The sequence below is a fragment of the Penicillium odoratum genome (genome assembly GCF_028828045.1).
Source record: "Penicillium odoratum strain IBT 22623 chromosome Unknown utg000001l_segment0_segment0, whole genome shotgun sequence".
Classification (NCBI taxonomy): Eukaryota; Fungi; Ascomycota; class Eurotiomycetes; order Eurotiales; family Aspergillaceae; genus Penicillium; species Penicillium odoratum.
This window is the reverse complement of record NW_026643143.1, coordinates 5079052-5097115: the sequence shown is the minus strand read 5'-3', so window position 1 is coordinate 5097115 and position 18064 is coordinate 5079052. Positions and strand designations below refer to the sequence as shown.

The 18064-nt window shown below is 48.4% G+C and overlaps 8 protein-coding genes across 8 annotated transcripts; 4 read left to right on the top strand and 4 right to left on the bottom strand.

Annotated features, from left to right (window-relative positions):
* Positions 1–85: 85 nt before the first annotated feature.
* Positions 86–1231, top strand: N7520_001838 (putative Ras family GTPase (Rab4b); the record flags this gene model as incomplete). Its single annotated transcript, XM_057135773.1, has 4 exons — positions 86–145; positions 194–258; positions 322–356; positions 405–1231. The coding sequence occupies 4 exons, from the start codon at positions 86–88 to the stop codon at positions 1229–1231; spliced, it is 987 nt and encodes a 328-aa protein (XP_057001709.1).
* A 256-nt stretch (positions 1232–1487) lies between these two features.
* N7520_001837 (NAD(P)-dependent alcohol dehydrogenase) lies at positions 1488–2672 on the bottom strand (the record flags this gene model as incomplete). The annotated part of the gene is made up of 3 exons (XM_057135772.1): positions 1488–2414; positions 2469–2591; positions 2658–2672. The coding sequence occupies 3 exons, from the start codon at positions 2670–2672 to the stop codon at positions 1488–1490; spliced, it is 1065 nt and encodes a 354-aa protein (XP_057001708.1).
* Positions 2673–3257: 585 nt separating this feature from the next.
* Positions 3258–5186, top strand: N7520_001836 (FAD-binding oxidoreductase; the record flags this gene model as incomplete). The annotated part of the gene is made up of 4 exons (XM_057135771.1): positions 3258–3498; positions 3545–4819; positions 4867–5042; positions 5094–5186. The coding sequence occupies 4 exons, from the start codon at positions 3258–3260 to the stop codon at positions 5184–5186; spliced, it is 1785 nt and encodes a 594-aa protein (XP_057001707.1).
* Positions 5187–5522: 336 nt separating this feature from the next.
* On the bottom strand, positions 5523–7891 carry N7520_001835 (Het-C domain-containing protein; the record flags this gene model as incomplete). The annotated part of the gene is made up of 2 exons (XM_057135770.1): positions 5523–7500; positions 7560–7891. 2 exons carry the CDS (start codon positions 7889–7891, stop codon positions 5523–5525), a joined length of 2310 nt encoding a protein of 769 aa, XP_057001706.1.
* A 1541-nt stretch (positions 7892–9432) lies between these two features.
* Positions 9433–11184, bottom strand: N7520_001834 (GMC family oxidoreductase; the record flags this gene model as incomplete). Its single annotated transcript, XM_057135769.1, has 1 exon — positions 9433–11184. One exon carries the CDS (start codon positions 11182–11184, stop codon positions 9433–9435), a length of 1752 nt encoding a protein of 583 aa, XP_057001705.1.
* A 1032-nt stretch (positions 11185–12216) lies between these two features.
* Positions 12217–14247, top strand: N7520_001833 (catalase; the record flags this gene model as incomplete). Its single annotated transcript, XM_057135768.1, has 10 exons — positions 12217–12250; positions 12308–12437; positions 12493–12516; positions 12570–12927; positions 12955–12994; positions 13025–13167; positions 13220–13507; positions 13555–13639; positions 13690–14118; positions 14174–14247. 10 exons carry the CDS (start codon positions 12217–12219, stop codon positions 14245–14247), a joined length of 1605 nt encoding a protein of 534 aa, XP_057001704.1.
* Positions 14248–15445: 1198 nt separating this feature from the next.
* On the top strand, positions 15446–16385 carry N7520_001832 (uncharacterized protein; the record flags this gene model as incomplete). Its single annotated transcript, XM_057135767.1, has 3 exons — positions 15446–15857; positions 15906–16210; positions 16260–16385. The coding sequence occupies 3 exons, from the start codon at positions 15446–15448 to the stop codon at positions 16383–16385; spliced, it is 843 nt and encodes a 280-aa protein (XP_057001703.1).
* Positions 16386–17275: 890 nt separating this feature from the next.
* On the bottom strand, positions 17276–17564 carry N7520_001831 (uncharacterized protein; the record flags this gene model as incomplete). Its single annotated transcript, XM_057135766.1, has 2 exons — positions 17276–17502; positions 17555–17564. 2 exons carry the CDS (start codon positions 17562–17564, stop codon positions 17276–17278), a joined length of 237 nt encoding a protein of 78 aa, XP_057001702.1.
* Between the last annotated feature and the right edge of the window lie 500 nt (positions 17565–18064).

The following is an 18064-nucleotide window of genomic DNA, read 5'->3' as shown; positions in this document are numbered from 1 at the left end:
GTCGGGATTAGGTACATCTTATCAACCCAACTCAAGGACCTTGAGAGTCAACTTTTCTTCCTCATCAACCTCTTCGCACTTCTTCATGCGTCCCAGGGGTCTCTCTGCCGCTTCTTCTGTCTCCTCAGTTCCTGATCAGGATCAGGTAAATTATATCCCATCCCCCTGAATTCCCGCTCTAACCATTCTCTAGGAACTGGGGAGCATGTACGATTACTTAGCCAAGGTAATCCTCCTGGGACCCAGTGGTGCGGGGAAGTAAGTCTCATGCGATCAAGAAAATCAAAGAAAACGGTGATTTCTGACCGCCGGGTCTAACAGATCCTGTGTGCTACACCGATTCGTCAAGAATGAATGTACGACCACACCTTCCCCTCTACTTCGCACTTAGCTAACCCCTCCAGGGCGAGTTCTATCCTCACAGACCATCGGAGTCGAATTTTCTTCCCGAATCATCAAGCTGGGCACCGGTTCACGACGAAAACGCATCAAGCTACAGCTCTGGGACACCGCCGGCACGGAACGTTTCCGGTCCGTATCTCGATCCTACTATCGCGGCGCTGCCGGTGCCATCCTCATCTACGATGTCGCCTCCTATCCTTCATTCGCTGCCCTCCCGACCTTCCTCATGGACGCTCGAGCGCTAGCCTCCCCGAACTTGACCGTTATACTTGCGGGGAACAAGGCCGATCTTGCCGATCCCGAGGATTCCGCGCGACCGCCACCGACCCCGTCCAGTACCTCTAGCAAACAGTCCTCGTTCCACTTTGACGCCAATAGCTCCATGCGCTCGAACTATATGGGCGCGGGAACTCGCATGACTGCGACATTCGCCGAAGATCGGGAGGTGAGCCGGGAGGATACGGCTCGTTGGGCAGCGCAATCGAATATCCCGGTGGCGGTTGAAGTGTCTGCCTTGACAGGTGAGGGTGTGGAGGAGATATTTCATCGACTCGCGCGCATTATCCTTACGAAGATTGAGCTGGGTGAGATTGATCCAGATGATCCACAGAGTGGCATTCAGTATGGGGATGGGGGGCTGTATGGCCACGGTACCAGTGACGCATCCAGCATTCGAAGCATAACTACAATAGATGAGAATTCCGTGCCACTTCGATCCTCGCGGCGACGGGCCCAAGGCCCTGGATCGACGGGCTGGAAGGGCGGCATGAGAGAATGGGAAGATGTGTTTCGCCTGGGCGCTCCCCGGAGAAACCAAGGATGTTGCTGATGCATTCCTGAATTCATTGGGTGATCTCTTATTTTTTTTATATTCGTTTTGACATGTCTTTCGTTGAATCCCTGCACGATACCCCTCTTTCGACGTTCGTTCATGATTTTACAGATGCTTATTGCCCTTCCATGAGGAGTTCCCCAGGAATCGAGGACTTGTAGCGGTTCAAAGGACCCATCGCAATACTTATTTTGGATTCCATTTCTCATTTTTTCCAGACCGTTACATCGTATAATAGGATCCAGAACACCGATTACGCATCGATCCCAGCAATGAGTGTCTTGATGCCCTTGCCAGCCTTGACTCCCTTGAAGGCTTCCTCGGCCTCCTCGAACTTGACAGTTCCTGTGATCAACTTCTTCACGTTCACCTTGCCCGTCGCAACCAAATTGACTGCCAGCTTGTAGTCACCGCTGCCGTAGCGGAAGCTTCCTCGGAGGGTCAGCTCCTTGGAGCAGGCGGCCATGATGGGGAACTGAATCTCGCTCCGACCCATACCACCCTGCACGTAGGTGCCCCCGTTCCGAAGAACATGGATACCAGTGTGTACCGACGGCTCCGCACCGGAGGCATCAATAGCGACATCAGCACCAGCACCCAAATCATTCTCCTTAATTAATCTCTCGGCATTCTCCTGTGCGCTGACCTTGCCCGGCATGAAAGTGGAAGTGGTCGCGTATTCCTTGGCAAAGTCCAGACGACCCTGTTGGATATCCACCGCAATGACTTTGGAAGCGCCGAAGGCAGTCGCGACAGCGCAGCACAACAGACCAACCGGACCGGCACCAAACACCACCACCGATTGACCGGGGCTAACCTGCGCCTGGCGAACAATGTGAACCCCAACACTCAACGGCTCCATCAGCGCACCCTCCTGCAGAGACATACTCTCAGGAAGCTTGTAGCAGAAATCCTCAGGAAGAACATAGTATTTGGCCAGAGTACCATCGTACGGCGGTGTCGCCGCGAACACCATGTTCTCGCACAGGTTGTACTTCCCACCCTTGCAGGGCTCGCACCGACGACAGCAGATGCCGGGTTCCATAGCGACACGGTCGCCCACCTTCAACGACTGGACAGCGGATCCGACCTGGGTAATTACACCTGCGGACTCGTGGCCCAAAACCATGGGGTCTTTTACCACAAATTGTCCGATCGAGCCATGTTCCCAGTAGTGCACCTGACCACGGTTCGTCAGTTAAGTTACATCATACCCCGCATTCGAGACACCTACATCACTGCCACAGATACCGGTGTATTTGACATTGATCAACACATCGTGAGGGTTCTTAAGCTCGGGGACTGGACGGTCTTCGAATGTGACCTTGTGGATTCCTTGGAGGACAAAGGAGAGGTTCTAAGTCATGTTAATGTTTAGTTCGGGGGAGGGGCGGTGTGTGGGATTGATTCCATTCCCACTTACCTCAGCGGTAGACATGTTGGGCGGAAGGATATGAGTAGGAGTATGATGAAAGAAGAATAACCAGGAAGATTAAATATAAATCTCCTAAAAGTGACCGGCAAAATGGAATGAACCGAGCTGGTCACTCCCCGCAAGGATGTGGATCCAATGTGATTTTATCCGCGGGGGACTTTTACCCGATTTGCCTATGTTACGACGAACGCCACAGCTACTGTCAGGCTATTTCACGTGGGAGTTGGGCACAAATATGCATTTTAAGTGGTTATACAGCTGAATATTCATATCTAATGTATCAATTGATTCGGTTAATCTGTAGAATGATCTGAGCTACGAGTTTAACGTCCATAACCAGCCTAAATATAGAAAGTTCTAATACGCATTAGACCTACAAGGTAAATTGTACGGAAAGAAGGTCATCTTACTAAGATAAAATAGCAAGATATAAGATGAAATAACCTTAGAATACTCTGACAAGGTATAGAGTAAGCATTGAAGGTTATCTGTCTGGGCCCGTGCATGCCAAGCCTGCGGAGATTCGAATCTCGTGCTTCCGCTTCGCAACTTCCAAGCTTGGAGAACTTTTGTTCGCTACCTCTAACCATGTTACCACATTCAATCGCCCTCCGAGGGGCATTACGTAGCCTCCGAGCTCGTCCAACCCTCCCCCACCAAAGATTCTTCGGTGCATCGGCCCGATACCAAGAGAAGCCGCAGGCATCCTTCAAAAGTCAGCTCTACGAGAGCACCCAACAACGTCTGAAACGCGAGCGGGCCGAACAGGAACGTTTCGCGCAATACCAAACCCAGTCTCCCGGTGGCCGATATGCCGCCCTTGTCTTTGGTAGGTCCATCCTTTCCTCCCGAACGGGCCGTCGCTAATTGTCCAGCTTTGGTCTTCTTCTCTACCGGTGCTTATTATCTCGGATCGCTTAAGCCCGCTGCCCTCCCTACCTCTTCTACAAGTCCGTTGGTAGATATCCAACCCGCTCAGCATAATGTTTCTCCGTCGAATCTGCAGGCTGCTTGGTCCGATTTCGTGGAGATTCTAGGCAAGGAAAATGTCTCGACTACTCCGGGCGATCTGGAGTCGCATGCTGGGTCAGATTGGTCTTCATATTCGCGGAAGGAAAACGAGAAGCCTTTTTTGATTCTCTACCCGTCTACTACTGAGGAGGTTTCTCGGATTATGAAGGTTTGCCACCAGCGGGTTATTCCCGTCACCCCGTACTCGGGCGGTACAAGTTTGGAGGGTCATTTCGCACCGACCCGTGGTGGTGTGTGCATTGACTTCCGTCGTATGGATCGCATCCTGAAGTTGAACAGGAGCGATCTCGATGTTGTGGTCCAGCCGGCACTGGGATGGGAGGAGCTGAACGAGGAGCTGACCAAGGATGGTCTCTTCTTCCCTCCTGACCCAGGTCCTGGCGCTATGATCGGTGGCATGGTTGGAACGGGCTGCTCAGGAACAAATGCGTACCGCTACGGAACGATGCGCGAGTGGGTTCTCTCGCTGACTGTGGTTCTGGCTGATGGAACAGTTATTAAGACCCGTCAACGCCCACGCAAGTCTAGTGCTGGCTACGATCTGACCCGGATGTTCATTGGTAGCGAGGGAACTCTTGGTCTTGTGACAGAGGCAACTCTGAAACTGACCGTCCGACCACAGAGCGAGAATGTGGCCGTGGCCAGCTTCGCTAGCATCCAGAATGCCGCGGACTGTGTTACTAAAGTTGTGGAAGCTGGTATTCCTGTCGCAGGAGTGGAGATTCTGGATGATGTGCAGATGAAGTGCATCAATGCCAGCCAGAGTACTAGCCGCCAGTGGAAGGAGTCCCCTACCATCTTTTTCAAATTCACCGGAACTAAATCAGCCGTCAAAGAGCAGATCAGCATGGTTCAGAAGCTCGCCGCTAGCGCCTCAGGAAAAACCTTTGAGTTTGCCAATGGCGAGGAGGAAATGAAAGAACTCTGGAGCGCTCGGAAAACAGCTCTGTGGAGTGTGATGGCCATGCGGAGAGGACCTGAAGATCGTGTGTGGACAACTGACGTGGCTGTTCCTATGAGCAGACTGCCGGATATCATCGACGCGACCAAGGAGGACATGACCAAGAGTGGATTGTTGGCTGGAATTTGTGGTCATGTTGGAGATGGAAACTTCCACGGTAAGAATCTTCACAATATCAAATTATTTTTTTACTAACCCTGATAGCAATTATCCTATTCAATGAGAAAGAAAAGAAGGTGGCCGAGGAAGTCATTCACCGTATGGTCAAACGGGCCGTGGAGATGGAGGGAACCGTAACGGGAGAACACGGTGTCGGTCTGGTGAAGCGGGATTATCTTGCCCATGAGCTGGGTGAGACTACAGTGGATGCAATGCGTCGAGTAAGTTACACCTATTCATATATTTGTCTCATCAAACACTAACGTCTATAGTTGAAATTGGCCTTTGATCCCCTGCGTCTGCTCAACTGCGACAAGGTTGTTCGAACGGAGCAACCTGGTCCTGGCGAGGTTAAGGAGTGGTAGTTTTAATAGATCCACCAATATATCTAATCTGAACCCGAATCCGAACCAGAATGTTCATGGTGGTGATGGTGATGGTGATCGTGTCGGCGTCGGTGAGAATTTTCCTCATCTCTTCCACTTCGGGATCCTGAGCGATCTCTGGGTGATTCCTCTCGAGGACGTCGTTCCACATACTCCACTCTCTCGTCAAATTGGCCGTAACCTTCCTGTGGATAGCTAGGCCTCTCATACTCATCAAACCCACGCGGTGGTGGAGGTGGTCGACCATAACCGCCTGGATATCCCCTGTTTAAACTGATCAACAAAACGCCCCGATATAAAAAAGTAAAATAAGGCTTACTGTTCAAATCCCCCGTATCCACCTTGTTCATGCTGGAAAGCAGGTTGCGGAGGTCCATACTCGTAGCGCGACTCGGTTTGCACATATTCAGTCTGACTTTCATAAACCTCCCGCCTCTCCTGTTGATAATAGCCCCCGCTTCCCTGCTGCTCGTAAGACTGATATTCCTCACGGCGATATTCCTGGATAGGAGGATTCGGCGGGTATTTAAGACGAGAGTAACCATCGGAATACTGATCACGCTGTGGAGGCGCACACCCTCCAGAATATTGATCACGCTGTGGAGGCGCATACTCTCCAGAATACTCCTCATGCTGATGAGATGGAAAATCGCTTCCAACCGACTCGTCGCGACGACTGTGGGTGCGGGAATTGCCATCATAATTTCGCTCGGGACTTTCTCGACCATTGCTATTGTTCAACATCATTGATCCCATTCCTCCAACGAGACCAACTAATCCGCCAAGGGCTCCTCCACTCAATGCTTGGGATGCAAAATCCTCCAATCCGCCATTACTGGAGTCGCCGTTGCTGATTTTGGGCTTGGGCAGAGCGATGGGCTTTCCACAACCATGTCCACAGTCCTGAACGCCTTCTTTGTGGTTCTTGCCCTCGAGAACTCCATCCCGGCTTAGCTGTTCGCGTAGATAATCCTGGGCTTCCTCACTCTTCTCGCCCCACCATTGTTCCACGGTGGAGAACATTATACCGCGAATTTCGTCCGCGCCATTATCTCCGTATTCCCTAAGAGCGGGGTGATGGAAGACTCCCGATATAATTCTGGTGAGGGTTTGGTCGATATCGGCATCTTCGTCGTCCCAGCAGTTCATCAGTTGGGGAACTGTCCACTTGACGACGGCTGAAGCAATGCGTCCGGCTGGTTCGTTGAGAACATTGGAGAAGTGGTCCTTGGACAGCATGGAATGGGTAGGGTTTGATGAGGAGTCATCGTTGAAGACGATATGTTGCTGTACCTGGCTACTCTGGATCAATTCTGAGGAACCAGTCTCGAGCTCGGATCTGACCTGCTTGATGATGGGGAGGACATAGGGAGCGAGAACGGAGAAGACGAAGACTGTGATCTCGTCTTGGATTTGCTCAATTAGCTCTGGCAGGACTGGAATCTGTTCGATAGCTTCGTTGATTCCTTTAAGCAGTTTGTCGTGCCACTCCAGGATGGGGTAGATCTGTTTCTGAACATCGTCGAGATAGCGAGTCCATTCCTCGGGCTCCCGCGGGGAGACATCCGGAGTATTGTTCTTCGCATCATCTGCCTTGGCCTTGAAATCATCCATCTCCCTTGCTTCGGAGTCACTATCGCCGAACAGTCCACTAGGGATCTTACTCAACAGTCCCTGCAAGACGCTCTCCGAGGAGCTATCATTTTGAGATTCATTGATAACACCTTCCAAGGACTGTAATTCCGATTGCGTGGCTTTATCAGAGACTTCTCCGAGTACCGAGTGAAAGAAATCGACTCCGCCAAAGGTTCCAGTCACAATGGGATAGACCAAGCCGCGTGCACCCTGAACCTTCAGCATTGTATCGCGCCCAACATGAGGGAAGACTTCAGTCTCTCCGAGTTCAATGAGACTCAGCTCGGTATAGTTGGAATGAGCCGCATAATCCTCCAAGCAGTGTAAGCCTGTTCCAAGCAATCGAAGGGCCTCGTATAGATCTTCATCGTTACGAGAACGGGCGTAACGACGACCAAGCTGAATCGAACGGCCGAGAGTTTTCCGAATCAAATGAGCCGAGGTATCCATATCCATATCTTCAGATGCAATATAACACTTGAGACCTGTCCGTGGATCAATAGAAAGCTCACGCTCCTCATCCACCGGTCCTCGCAAACGCTCATCGTAGTTACGAGCATCATCCCCCTCCGCATACCCTTTAGGGTTATCAATATGCTCAGTAGGCTGGTAACATCCAAGTCGCTCAGTAGTAACTTCAAACTCGCCCGTACCGTAACTATACACGTAATTTTATCAACACAGAACTATAACCCGAATCAATGAAGAATCACTCACCCAAAACTCATAAATCCCAACACCCAGATCAAGATCCGAATAGCCTCTGCACTGACATACTTAACAGTCCCAACATCAACAGCTTGGCTATAATCCCGCAGCCAGTTCCCAAAGTAAACACGCTTCACATCCAACTTGTTGAATTTCCGCCCTCCTGCTCCCCGAGCAAGGAACAAATTCAAAAGAGCATCTTCGATATCGCCGTGGCGCCAGTTTTGGCCTTCAATTTGAGAAAGGGAGGCGATGTTCCCCGCTCCGAATCCATATGCTTGGCCGGAGATGGCGAGGATGATAAACAGAGAGAAGCATATACTTTGTATAGATGGACTCATATTAAGGTTCGGGGCTCGGGTTCGGGGGAGAGTTCATGAGTAAGGGGAAAGAGGAAGAGAAAAAGAAAACTCCTATTTGAATAGGAAAAGTCTGCCCAACGCCGAGAATGTATCCGGGCTGGCGGGGAACTCCATTGATACGTTTCTTGGCTGCAGCCCACATGTGACACTTAGCGCCTTCCAAGGGCTTGGCGCGGGATGTTGGGATCCGAACCAATGGGACTTGGGGAGGATTCTCTATGAAGAGATTTATATTGACTCGAGTGTCTGATAAGGCAGGATTGTAATTTGTGCTATGCTGAGTTGTGCTTGCTCTCACAACCCAAATGACAAGTCCCATCCATGTAACTCAGATGCAGGCCCTTATAATCACACACAGGATTTGGAACTGTTATTTCTAACCATCGTATCGAATCGGGGCCCTATATCTCATTAGAATCAATCACGAAGCCAACCTAAACTCGTCTGGGGGGACCGGCAATCAATTTGATCAATCATGTGGCACCAACCGAGAAACCGAATATTTTGCTGCCGTGGGTCGAGCATAAAGGTTGTCATTGAAGGCTAAAGTCTGACTGTGTCTATATTCTCGAATCTCTCAAGGCACTTGCGAAGTCAAGTGTTGAAGTCTTCTGATTCCAGAAGACTGGCGTCGTTAGCCATCATAGCTCTGTATGTGGCATGCTGCGTCTTTAATTCTTCTCTCTCTGCTGATCGGCAACTCTTTGAAGAGACAGCCAGTTAATTCATGCTCATATTCTCCAGGAAGCAGTCAAAACCCGCAAACACAGTGGGTATCATCCACAACTCTCGAACTTGAATCCTCATATTATCCTATTTGGCGAGATCTTCATGATAGCGAAGACTGTCGCTTGTAACAATAAAGTGAATGGTCTTGAGACGATGGGAGAAATGTTTCAAGGATAAATCATATAATGCGCGGAATGATAATCTGAGCACTTGCCACTCAGTCAACTGTAAATGGCTGTAGATCATAGATATCACTTTCACGGGTAGGGAAGCAGTCGACCTTTGGACTGGGCTCCTTGTGTAGCTACGAGATATTTTGAGATGGAAGAGTATGAGGTAGAGCTGAGCTCTGTTGGAAAGTCCACTTGTTTCGAGTAAAGCTCAAGGCAAACAACCAGCGTAGATAGATGACTAACGTGATAATTGCCGCATTGGGACTAGCGCGTATTTGAGCTTGTACATATAGTTCGTCTGCTGATTCTTTACTTCCTTTCTTCGCAACTTAATTACTCTTTTCTAATACAAGAATAGCAACTGTATTCTGCTTAAATTAGCAGCTTCTAGAACTATTTCTGGCTTTGCTTTTCAATACTTATTTGTTTCCTATCGCTTGTTCTTCCTGTAATAGCATGTGAATTATTGGCCCTCATTTAATGCTAAATTCGCAAACCACGATAACTACATGTTCTATGTATTCAATTGCACGAGGAAAGAGTATATGTGAGTTGATCGATGTGATGGACAGACAATTTGAGTGGGGGTATGCCCACGAACAAACTAAGTGTACCAAACTAAGCGTACAGATCCTTGTGGTCACGTTTGATCGCATCGGAGCCCTTCTCGGCGCACATGTAGACAGAGTTCTGAATACGGCAATCTGGGATAACAGGAATAACAGAGGCATCAATAACACGAAGGTTCTTTATACCGTGAACCTTGAGATTAGGATCAACGACACCCTGTTTGATATCCTTGGACAGGCGAGCAGTGCCACAAGGATGGAAGGAAGTCTGACAGCGATCCAGGACAGTTCTCTTCATCGCTACCTCATCATCAAGTGGCATGTCCCAAGGGTATTCATCTTCAACAATATCCTTGAAGCCCTTGCCATGCTTCAGGACATCGTAGGCAAATCTGATACCCTCGCGAACGGCAATAATATCCAGGTCGTTGTTGAAGTAGTTCAAATTGATGTTCGCTTGCTCGAGGGGATCGTCACTGTTCAGAGTAACCTCACCACCTTCCGAGACAGGGCGGACGAGATCAACCATGACTGTCATTAAACTGCCCTTGTTTTTTCCCGGGTGCGGGAAGTGCCACTGGAAGGCACTGCCATACATGGGGATGAAATCAAGTTCGAAGTGAGGCTGGCCATACGGACAGAAGGGGTCAGCACCGCCGTTAGCCGCCTTCGCCTTGACGTATTCTGGAGAGTTTTCCAAATACTTGTCGATGCGAGGGAAACCGATCAGCTCGAGGAAAGGAGATGCCATTGGGCCCTTGTGCTTTCCGTTGGAGTAAGCATCCAGGACCTTAGTATGGAGAGGACCCTTTTGTAGAACATGGTTATCCATCGAGAAGCTGTCCTTAAGACGAAGACAGAAGGGTACACCGGGGTGATCCAAAAGGTGCTGACCGACGTGGCGAGAATCGACGATCAAGGGGATGTTGTGCTTGGCCAGCTCAGGCGCCGGTCCAATACCGCTAAGCATCAAGAGCTTAGGGGTTTCAAAGACACCCTGCGAAACGATGACCTCACGGGTAGCGTAGAAGTCGAGCTCTTCTCCAGAGCCAGTGATCACAGTCACACCCTTGGCAGTTAGATCGGCGTCATCGATAATAAGTTTCTTTGAGTGAACTTCGGGGAGTATGGTGATGTTCGGCTTGTCTGCGACCGCGAGGAAGCTGCCCGAGCGGCGACCCTTGTAGATGGTGTTGACACTGTGGACTAGGCCATTCATCTCACCATCAAAGATGTTCTCAGTGACGACCTGGCCGGTAGACTTCCAGGCAGTAATGAGATGCTCACGGAAGCCCTGCATCTCAGGAATGAGCTCCGCATGGGCAATTGGAATTGGGCCACCACCACCGATCTTTTTCAGCTCGGGTGGATATAAGCCCTCGTCGTCGTGATAGGTCACACTCTTGCGAAGGTAGTGAACAAGAGGGTCCCAGGTCCATTCCTTGCCGCCAAATTCCTCCCACATATCAAAGGTGGCCTTAGAGCCAGGCACCCAAGAGAAATAGTTCAAAGAAGAGCTACCACCGAGGGCCTTTCCACGGGTGTTGGGCTTCTCAATACGCTCATAGTCATCACGTTTGACCATGGTCGTCTTGTAAGCCCAGTCATACTTGCTGCTACGCAAGTCCATAGCAAGTCCAGGAGTCCGGATGTCTTCATTGTCTTTGGAGTCACCAATACCAGCTTCGACGATTAGAATTCTGGCATTGGGACTTTCAGCAAGACGACTGGCAACAATGTTACCAGCCGTACCACCGCCAACAATGATGAAATCAAATCGGCCACCGTCTTGGATGGTCATGATGAAGATTCAATGTTTGAATAGAATGGGGATTAAGAGATAAAAGAATGATGATCTGATGAACAGGAATTACCCTAGATTCAACTGGCTTTTATAGATGAAGCTTCGCTCTCTACCTAGGATCGTAAGAAACCGAGTGACCGTAATGGAGACTGATTGCACTCCTGTACCCCTCATATGTGACGTTGTAGACTTTGCGAGGTAAGTCAAGTCCGTCGTGGAGATAAATCCCAATTGGTTAGATAGTGAATCCATTCTGGGATATCATTACTGCATATGCAGTATGATGTGTGGCTTCGTGTCAGATCAGATACATATTGGATTGATATTCCAAACATTTGTCTGCATATGGACACGACACTTAGCCCCACCATACCCACTTGGCCCAGACAACTCCACAACTCCACAACCCGCAAAGCCGAAGTTGGAAGTGGTACTTGTCCAATCAAGTCCCTCATTCCCAAACGGCATTCCAAGGTACTACTACCGGGTTAAGCTTCAAACCGGCCGATCCCTGGAAATAACCCGGAGACTACATGCCTCGAACACTAACTCGAAGAACCAACACTGAATCATCCTCGAATAATTCGAATTTAATTGGCCATTGAGCTCATGATCTTCGGGAGAGCTCGGCATCTTTCAGCCCACGCCGCTCAATTGACATCTGTCCGACCATTAATTATCCGCGGATGGTTTCATATGCGGCCGGGATGCGGCCTGGAATGGACCGCCACAGTACAGTATGCAGGCTCTGGTATGGGCCATCGCGCATACAAGTGAGGGGTTTTACAAAGAGACCAATCGCTTTCTATCAATTCCAGCTTATCCGGTCCGGGCAGGCCACTTGTGTTGGGCGCACCAAAAAATGACGTTATGGATTACGGACAGAAGAACTCAAACGCTTATCGGCTGAAATTGGGTACGGAAGCATCGATAGCTCTCCATGTATTGTGCCTATTTAACTGAGTCCAACTGACCCAAGCTAATTCAGCTCAATTGTGAACTCTCAATTTCACAGTTTTTGAACTCATAATGTCTGCTGATAAATACTACACCCTTGCTGAAGGTTTGTCACTCATATACAGTCCCCTTTTTTAATTAGATATTCATTGAAGAAAAAAAGGATGCCCCTTCGCAAGCAGTAGCACTGCTGTGCTTATGCGTAACGGGCAAGGTGGCGGCCTTGGCTTACTCCAGGACACCCAGCTCATCGAGACTCTCGCGCACTTTTCTCGTGAGAGAATTCCCGAGCGGTAAGTGACACAATGTATGCTTGCAAGGGTATTTTGGCTAACAATACTGTTCCAGTGTTGTTCACGCCAAAGCTGTCGGGTAAGTCAACTCAATGCCTTTTCTAGAGGGCACTCACCTGAGTATCTACAAAGAGCATACGGAGAATTTGAAGCCACCGCCGACTGCTCCGACCTGACCTCCGCCAGCTTTCTCAACAAAGCTGGCAAGAAGACTCCTGTTCTTCTTCGCGTCTCTACAGTTGGACCAGAGTCAGGCTCTGCTGATACCTCCCGTGATGTCCACGGCTGGGGAATGAAACTCTACACAGATGAAGGAAATTTGGACTGGGTCTTTAACAACACCGTGAGCTATTTATATTTTGAGACATACCCGGAGATCCCCGCTTATGCAGTGCAGCCGGTATTCTTTATTCGGGATCCCATCAAGTTCCCCTCTATGAATCGCTCTCACAAGAGACACCCGCGGACCCACCTTCCCGATGCGAACATGGTAAGTCATTCCATGAACTCTATGCAGACGAAAAATCTTGAAGCTAATATGACGTTTAGTTCTGGGAGTAGGCATATCGATTGAGCCCTTTGTGCAGAATCGCTGACATCTCCTAGCTTCCACGTGGGCAACCCTGAAGGAATCCATCAGCTCTTAGTTCTCTTCAGTGATCGTGGAACCCCACAATCGGTCCGCTTTTTGAACTCCTACAGTGGACATACTTACAAGTTCACCAAGGAGGTAAGATATCTCAGCCCAATATTGCATATACTTGGCTTACTTAATAAACCAGGATGGTTCATTCAAATACATCAAGATCCACATGAAGACCCAGCAGGGAGTCAAGAATTTCACTCAGGCAGAGGCAACGAAAATTGCCGGTGAAGACCCCGATTACATGATTCGAGACATGTACGAGGCCATTGAGAGAAAAGACTATCCTGCGTGGGATGTATTTGTTCAAGTCATGGAACCCTCCGAGGCCGAGAACTACCGTTGGAATATCTTTGATATGACCAAAGTCTGGTCACACAAGGACTTTCCGCTGAGAAAGATCGGCAAAATGACTCTAAACCGCAACGTTGGTTATCCAATCCCTTCAAATACTTAAACCTAACCATATATTAGCCCAACAACTATTTCGCCGATATTGAGCAGGCGGCCTTCTCTCCCTCTAACATGGTACCTGGCTTTGCCGCTTCAGCTGATCCCGGTTAGTATCTTGAGCATTATTTGATCACAGCAATCTCATTCGATATTTAGTCCTCCAAGCACGTCTATTCGCCTACCCCGATGCAGCTCGCTACCGCCTCGGCGTCAACTACCAGCAGCTGCCAACCAACGCAGCCAAGGTTCCAGTATACTGTCCCTTCCAGAGAGATGGTAAGATGAGATTCGACGGTAACTACGGCGGTGATCCAAATTACGTCAACTCTACTCTCCAGCCGACCAAATACTATCCCCAAGTCAAGCGAGTCAAGCCCGAGTCGCTCAGCCTGCACACAGAGCACGAGAAGTGGATTGGAGAAGTCACTACCTACACTAGCGATATTTCGGATGAGGATTTCGTCCAGCCTGCTGAATTGTGGGAGGTTATTGGTCGTGAGCCAGGACATCAGGATAGAACTATTGCCAACCTTGCTGGCAGTATCAGTGGAGTCAAGTCAGATAAGTTGCGCGATGCAGTATATGGTTCGTCCAGGCTTTGTTGAAGGTTTTGAGAAGAGTTTAACTGACATATCTACAGCACTATTCAGTCGTGTTAATCAGGATCTTGGGGCGAGGCTTAAGAAGGCGACTGAGGCTGCTATCAAAAAGTAGAACTTTGGAAGCTTTTTTACTATTTAGATTGGTTTCCGAAATGCAATTTCTAGTGATTAGTACCTCATATTTTAGATCCATGGATAAGATATTAGAAAGTATGTCAAAGGTATGGAAGCGATATTCAAAACCAAAAGCTTGGAATTAAGCCCTGGACATGGGAGATTATGATTTCTAATCTGGCCGAAAGTTTGAACGGTTCTTAATTCCAAGCTTTCGGAATCAAAACTATACATGAAACTCACGCTCTAAAATTACCCTTTGCTGAAATATTCACCGAACCTTTACTGACAATTCAGGGTCCACTATGCTGCTGATATCCCATGGCCGAGAAATGTGGCAAAATCCCGAGGCTCTGGATCTAGCTCTTAACGAATATGATATTTGGGAAATGACAGACTACACTTGATAGAAAACCGGTATTCCATAAGTAATGACTATATAGTTCTATAATAGAATGGATACGGAGGCGAGGAAGCGATACGTATATAACGCAATGTATTATATAGAGTGGGAGCCTACTACTTCTCGAGCGGTACGAAGAAATTGCCGAAAATGGTGTACCGATAAGAAAGGTAAGCATACCCAGCAGCCGGGCTTCATAAAAGCGGGAGATTCTGACTCAGTGTGAATTTTATGCCTGGTCACCCAATTCGTTTACTACATTCTCACCTTCCCTCACGCGTTGTTGTCCGTACTATTGGATTTGAAATAATCTTCCATGGTCACGTATTCCAGACCTAGGAGTGTGGGGGCTTCGTGCAGAAAATATTTGAGAATATCAAGATATTTTCCGATATTGGAGGTGAAGCCCTTTAACATGTCTAAAATTACCCATTTGATTCACTAACCATGGGAGAAATCCTAGGATCCACTACGCCAGTAACGCCGCTGATGGACCATGGCCGAGGTATGTGGCGAGATCCCGTATCTCTAGACTTTAATTTGAAAACATGAATCACGAGTTGAGAAATGAAACCAACCATTTGTTAGAGAGTTCATTGGAAATAAAATTACAGAATTCCAACATTTAGAGCCAGACTGGTGGTGCAGATCTTTAGAGAAATCACGTTATACTTGACTTGCAATGTTGTCGGTGGAGCGACCCCATCATGTGATCCCATTCTCACCGGCCCATTCCACATTTGGATCCATCAATTTTCCTCCAGCATCAACTTCTCATGGCCAGAAAAAGACAATGTCTCCGCGGGCCTCCAGCTCCTCCAGTGGAACGCCCCAGTTCTCATTTGTTACGGGGAACACCAAATCAGAAGCTCGGAGCCATGCCATGAGAGAGCACTGGAAGCGGCGACATCAGCGCAATCAGGAGGCGAAGATAAAGCACCAGAAAAGGTCATCTCGGAATTTACCTCTTCGCTCGAAGGGTGTCGCAAACGAAGATTGTTCACCAGCAGATGCAAGTAGCTCCTCGGCCTCGGATTTTCAACAAAATGCGGTCACGGATGTGGCCAAGTATCAAGATGAATATTCTGGCATCCCCGCTCAGATGTTCGGTGGTATGAGTTATGCGCTGTCAAGCTCGAGGCCTGACCCTTTTCAGACGTGCCCTGTTCACTTGACGAGTCAGCATCAGAAGCTTTTACATCACTGTGCGTATGATTGGCATTCCTCGTGGAGATCTATCTAATGAACCGCAGGGATTGGCACACATGCAGCTATGATGTTTGAAAACTTGGAGGTGACTGAGTTTAATCCAATGAAGGACGTATGGTTCCCACTGGATCTTTCGAATGCTTCATCTTTCAATTGCATCATGGCTCATTCAGCTGCGCACCTGTATCATCTATACGCTGGCACGCCCCCGCGACGAGGATCGGAATCTTCCGATGCCTTGAAATATAAGATTGAGGCTGTCCGGATTCTACGGCTTTGGCTTAGTGATCCTGAGAAAGAGCTAAGCGATGATGCTTTTGCTGCTGTTGTTCGCCTGCTCACGTTTGAGGTATTTCAACCAAGCATTTGTATGGAAAACTGGCTGATCACCTTGGCAGCGATATTGGGGTACAGTAGAGCATTGGAAAATTCACCGTGATGGCTTGCAAAGAATGATCGATGCCAAAGGTGGAGTTGGAGCGCTCCACAATAACTGGCGCCTGGAACTTGTGGTTTACCTGTAGGTGTCTAATGATGAAGATGAATAATTTGCGCTAACAACTACCAGTGTCTCTTTAATGTCGCGGCCATCATGGCTGGAGTCTACGAACAATCTCGGTCGACTCTCTCACCCTATGTTCTCATCCCCCGATATGCAAGCCCCATCTTGCGATGTTCAAAAGGTCCGCTGCCTTTGGTTGATCTCATTTATTCAAGACATGAGAACTTTCATGGGATCTTTTTACACTCAAGGACTTTCTTCATTCCCTTTCACTCATGCCGCAGTCGGACTTTTGCGTCACAGCTTTCAGATCTCTATTCACTCTTCTTCCCATGAGGCTCCCATCACGGAGCAGGAAGACGAAATTCTCGGGTGTTTATTCTCCATCAGTATCCTAATACAGGAGTCAATTTCCGTTCTTCCCGATGGAGATGCGACAGCCACCGGGCTAACCACACTTGATGGATTGGAGATATCCTTGAATAATACGCAGCATATGTGGGGGCGTTCAGTCCACAACTTGCACTCCATCTTATATGAAAGCTTGACAATGCTCTTCGCGGAAGGACAATCCAAGGTGGATTATGTTGTGGCTCTGGTGCAAGTTCTCGGCACATTAAGTTTGGAAGCGCGCCAGGGAGTCGAGAAGTGTCTTCTCAATCTGCTGTACTGCCTCGGGGACAACCAAAAATCGCTAATGGTAGATGACGGATGGTCGCCGGATTCACTGTTATCGTCAATACACGGTCATTAAGCCGGTCATGAAGATTTATATCCATTTAATAATTTATTATATGAATACATAAGTGAGTGGATTTGAATAATAGCAGAGCCCCCTGGTACCAATTGACAATTTTCTGGTTGTTCGAGGAGGTATAATAACAAGCACATAAGCAAAACGAAGGTAGTGAATTACATCAATCCTCCATACTCCTGGCCTCCCTTGCTTTCCTCCTCATCCTCTTTGATGTAATCCCTAAAGCCCTCCTCGTCTTTCTTCATGTCGGAACCTAATCCTCCCCCGTGATGAGGCTGGTCCTTATCATTGTCCTTATCATGCTCCTCATCTTCATGCTTGTGGTGGTGATCAAAAATCTTCTCGAAGAAAGACTCCTTGTGCTCGGTAGGTTGCGTAGAATCTACCATCAATGGTCAATATTTTATGGTGGGAGACGGAAGGGACGGACGAACGTTCAGACATATTGATTGATTTGATAAAATTCAGGTATGGTATGTATCTGTTTAGGTTCTGCGTATTGGATGTGGGGGAGTTTAATAAGAGTGCTGGATGATGATGAGGGTGAGTACTGTTTATGCATTATTCTTTCTCGTGACTTTACTCTTGAGGTCACTGTGGATCTGTCTTGCCCGATCCACCGATCTGCGTCTAAATCCGGTAGTAGTAATCGACCAATCAGAATTTGTATGGTAGATCCACTGAGGGTCCGAGCGTTTGACTTGCATGATTGGGCTCACTTTTACACCTCTGCCCTGGGTTTCTACTATGAGCATGGAATATCGCCTGCATGTTTATTCCCACTTCATACAGTATCTCCAAAAGATGGTGTCACCTCCTATACTCTTTCACACTTTCAAAGACTTGGCGCTAAGCTCTACCATACTATATCTAGTAAAGCCACCGAATATTAGTGACCCCGTGTCAGTAATATACAATATTCTATCCTAGAATCTATGCTTTCA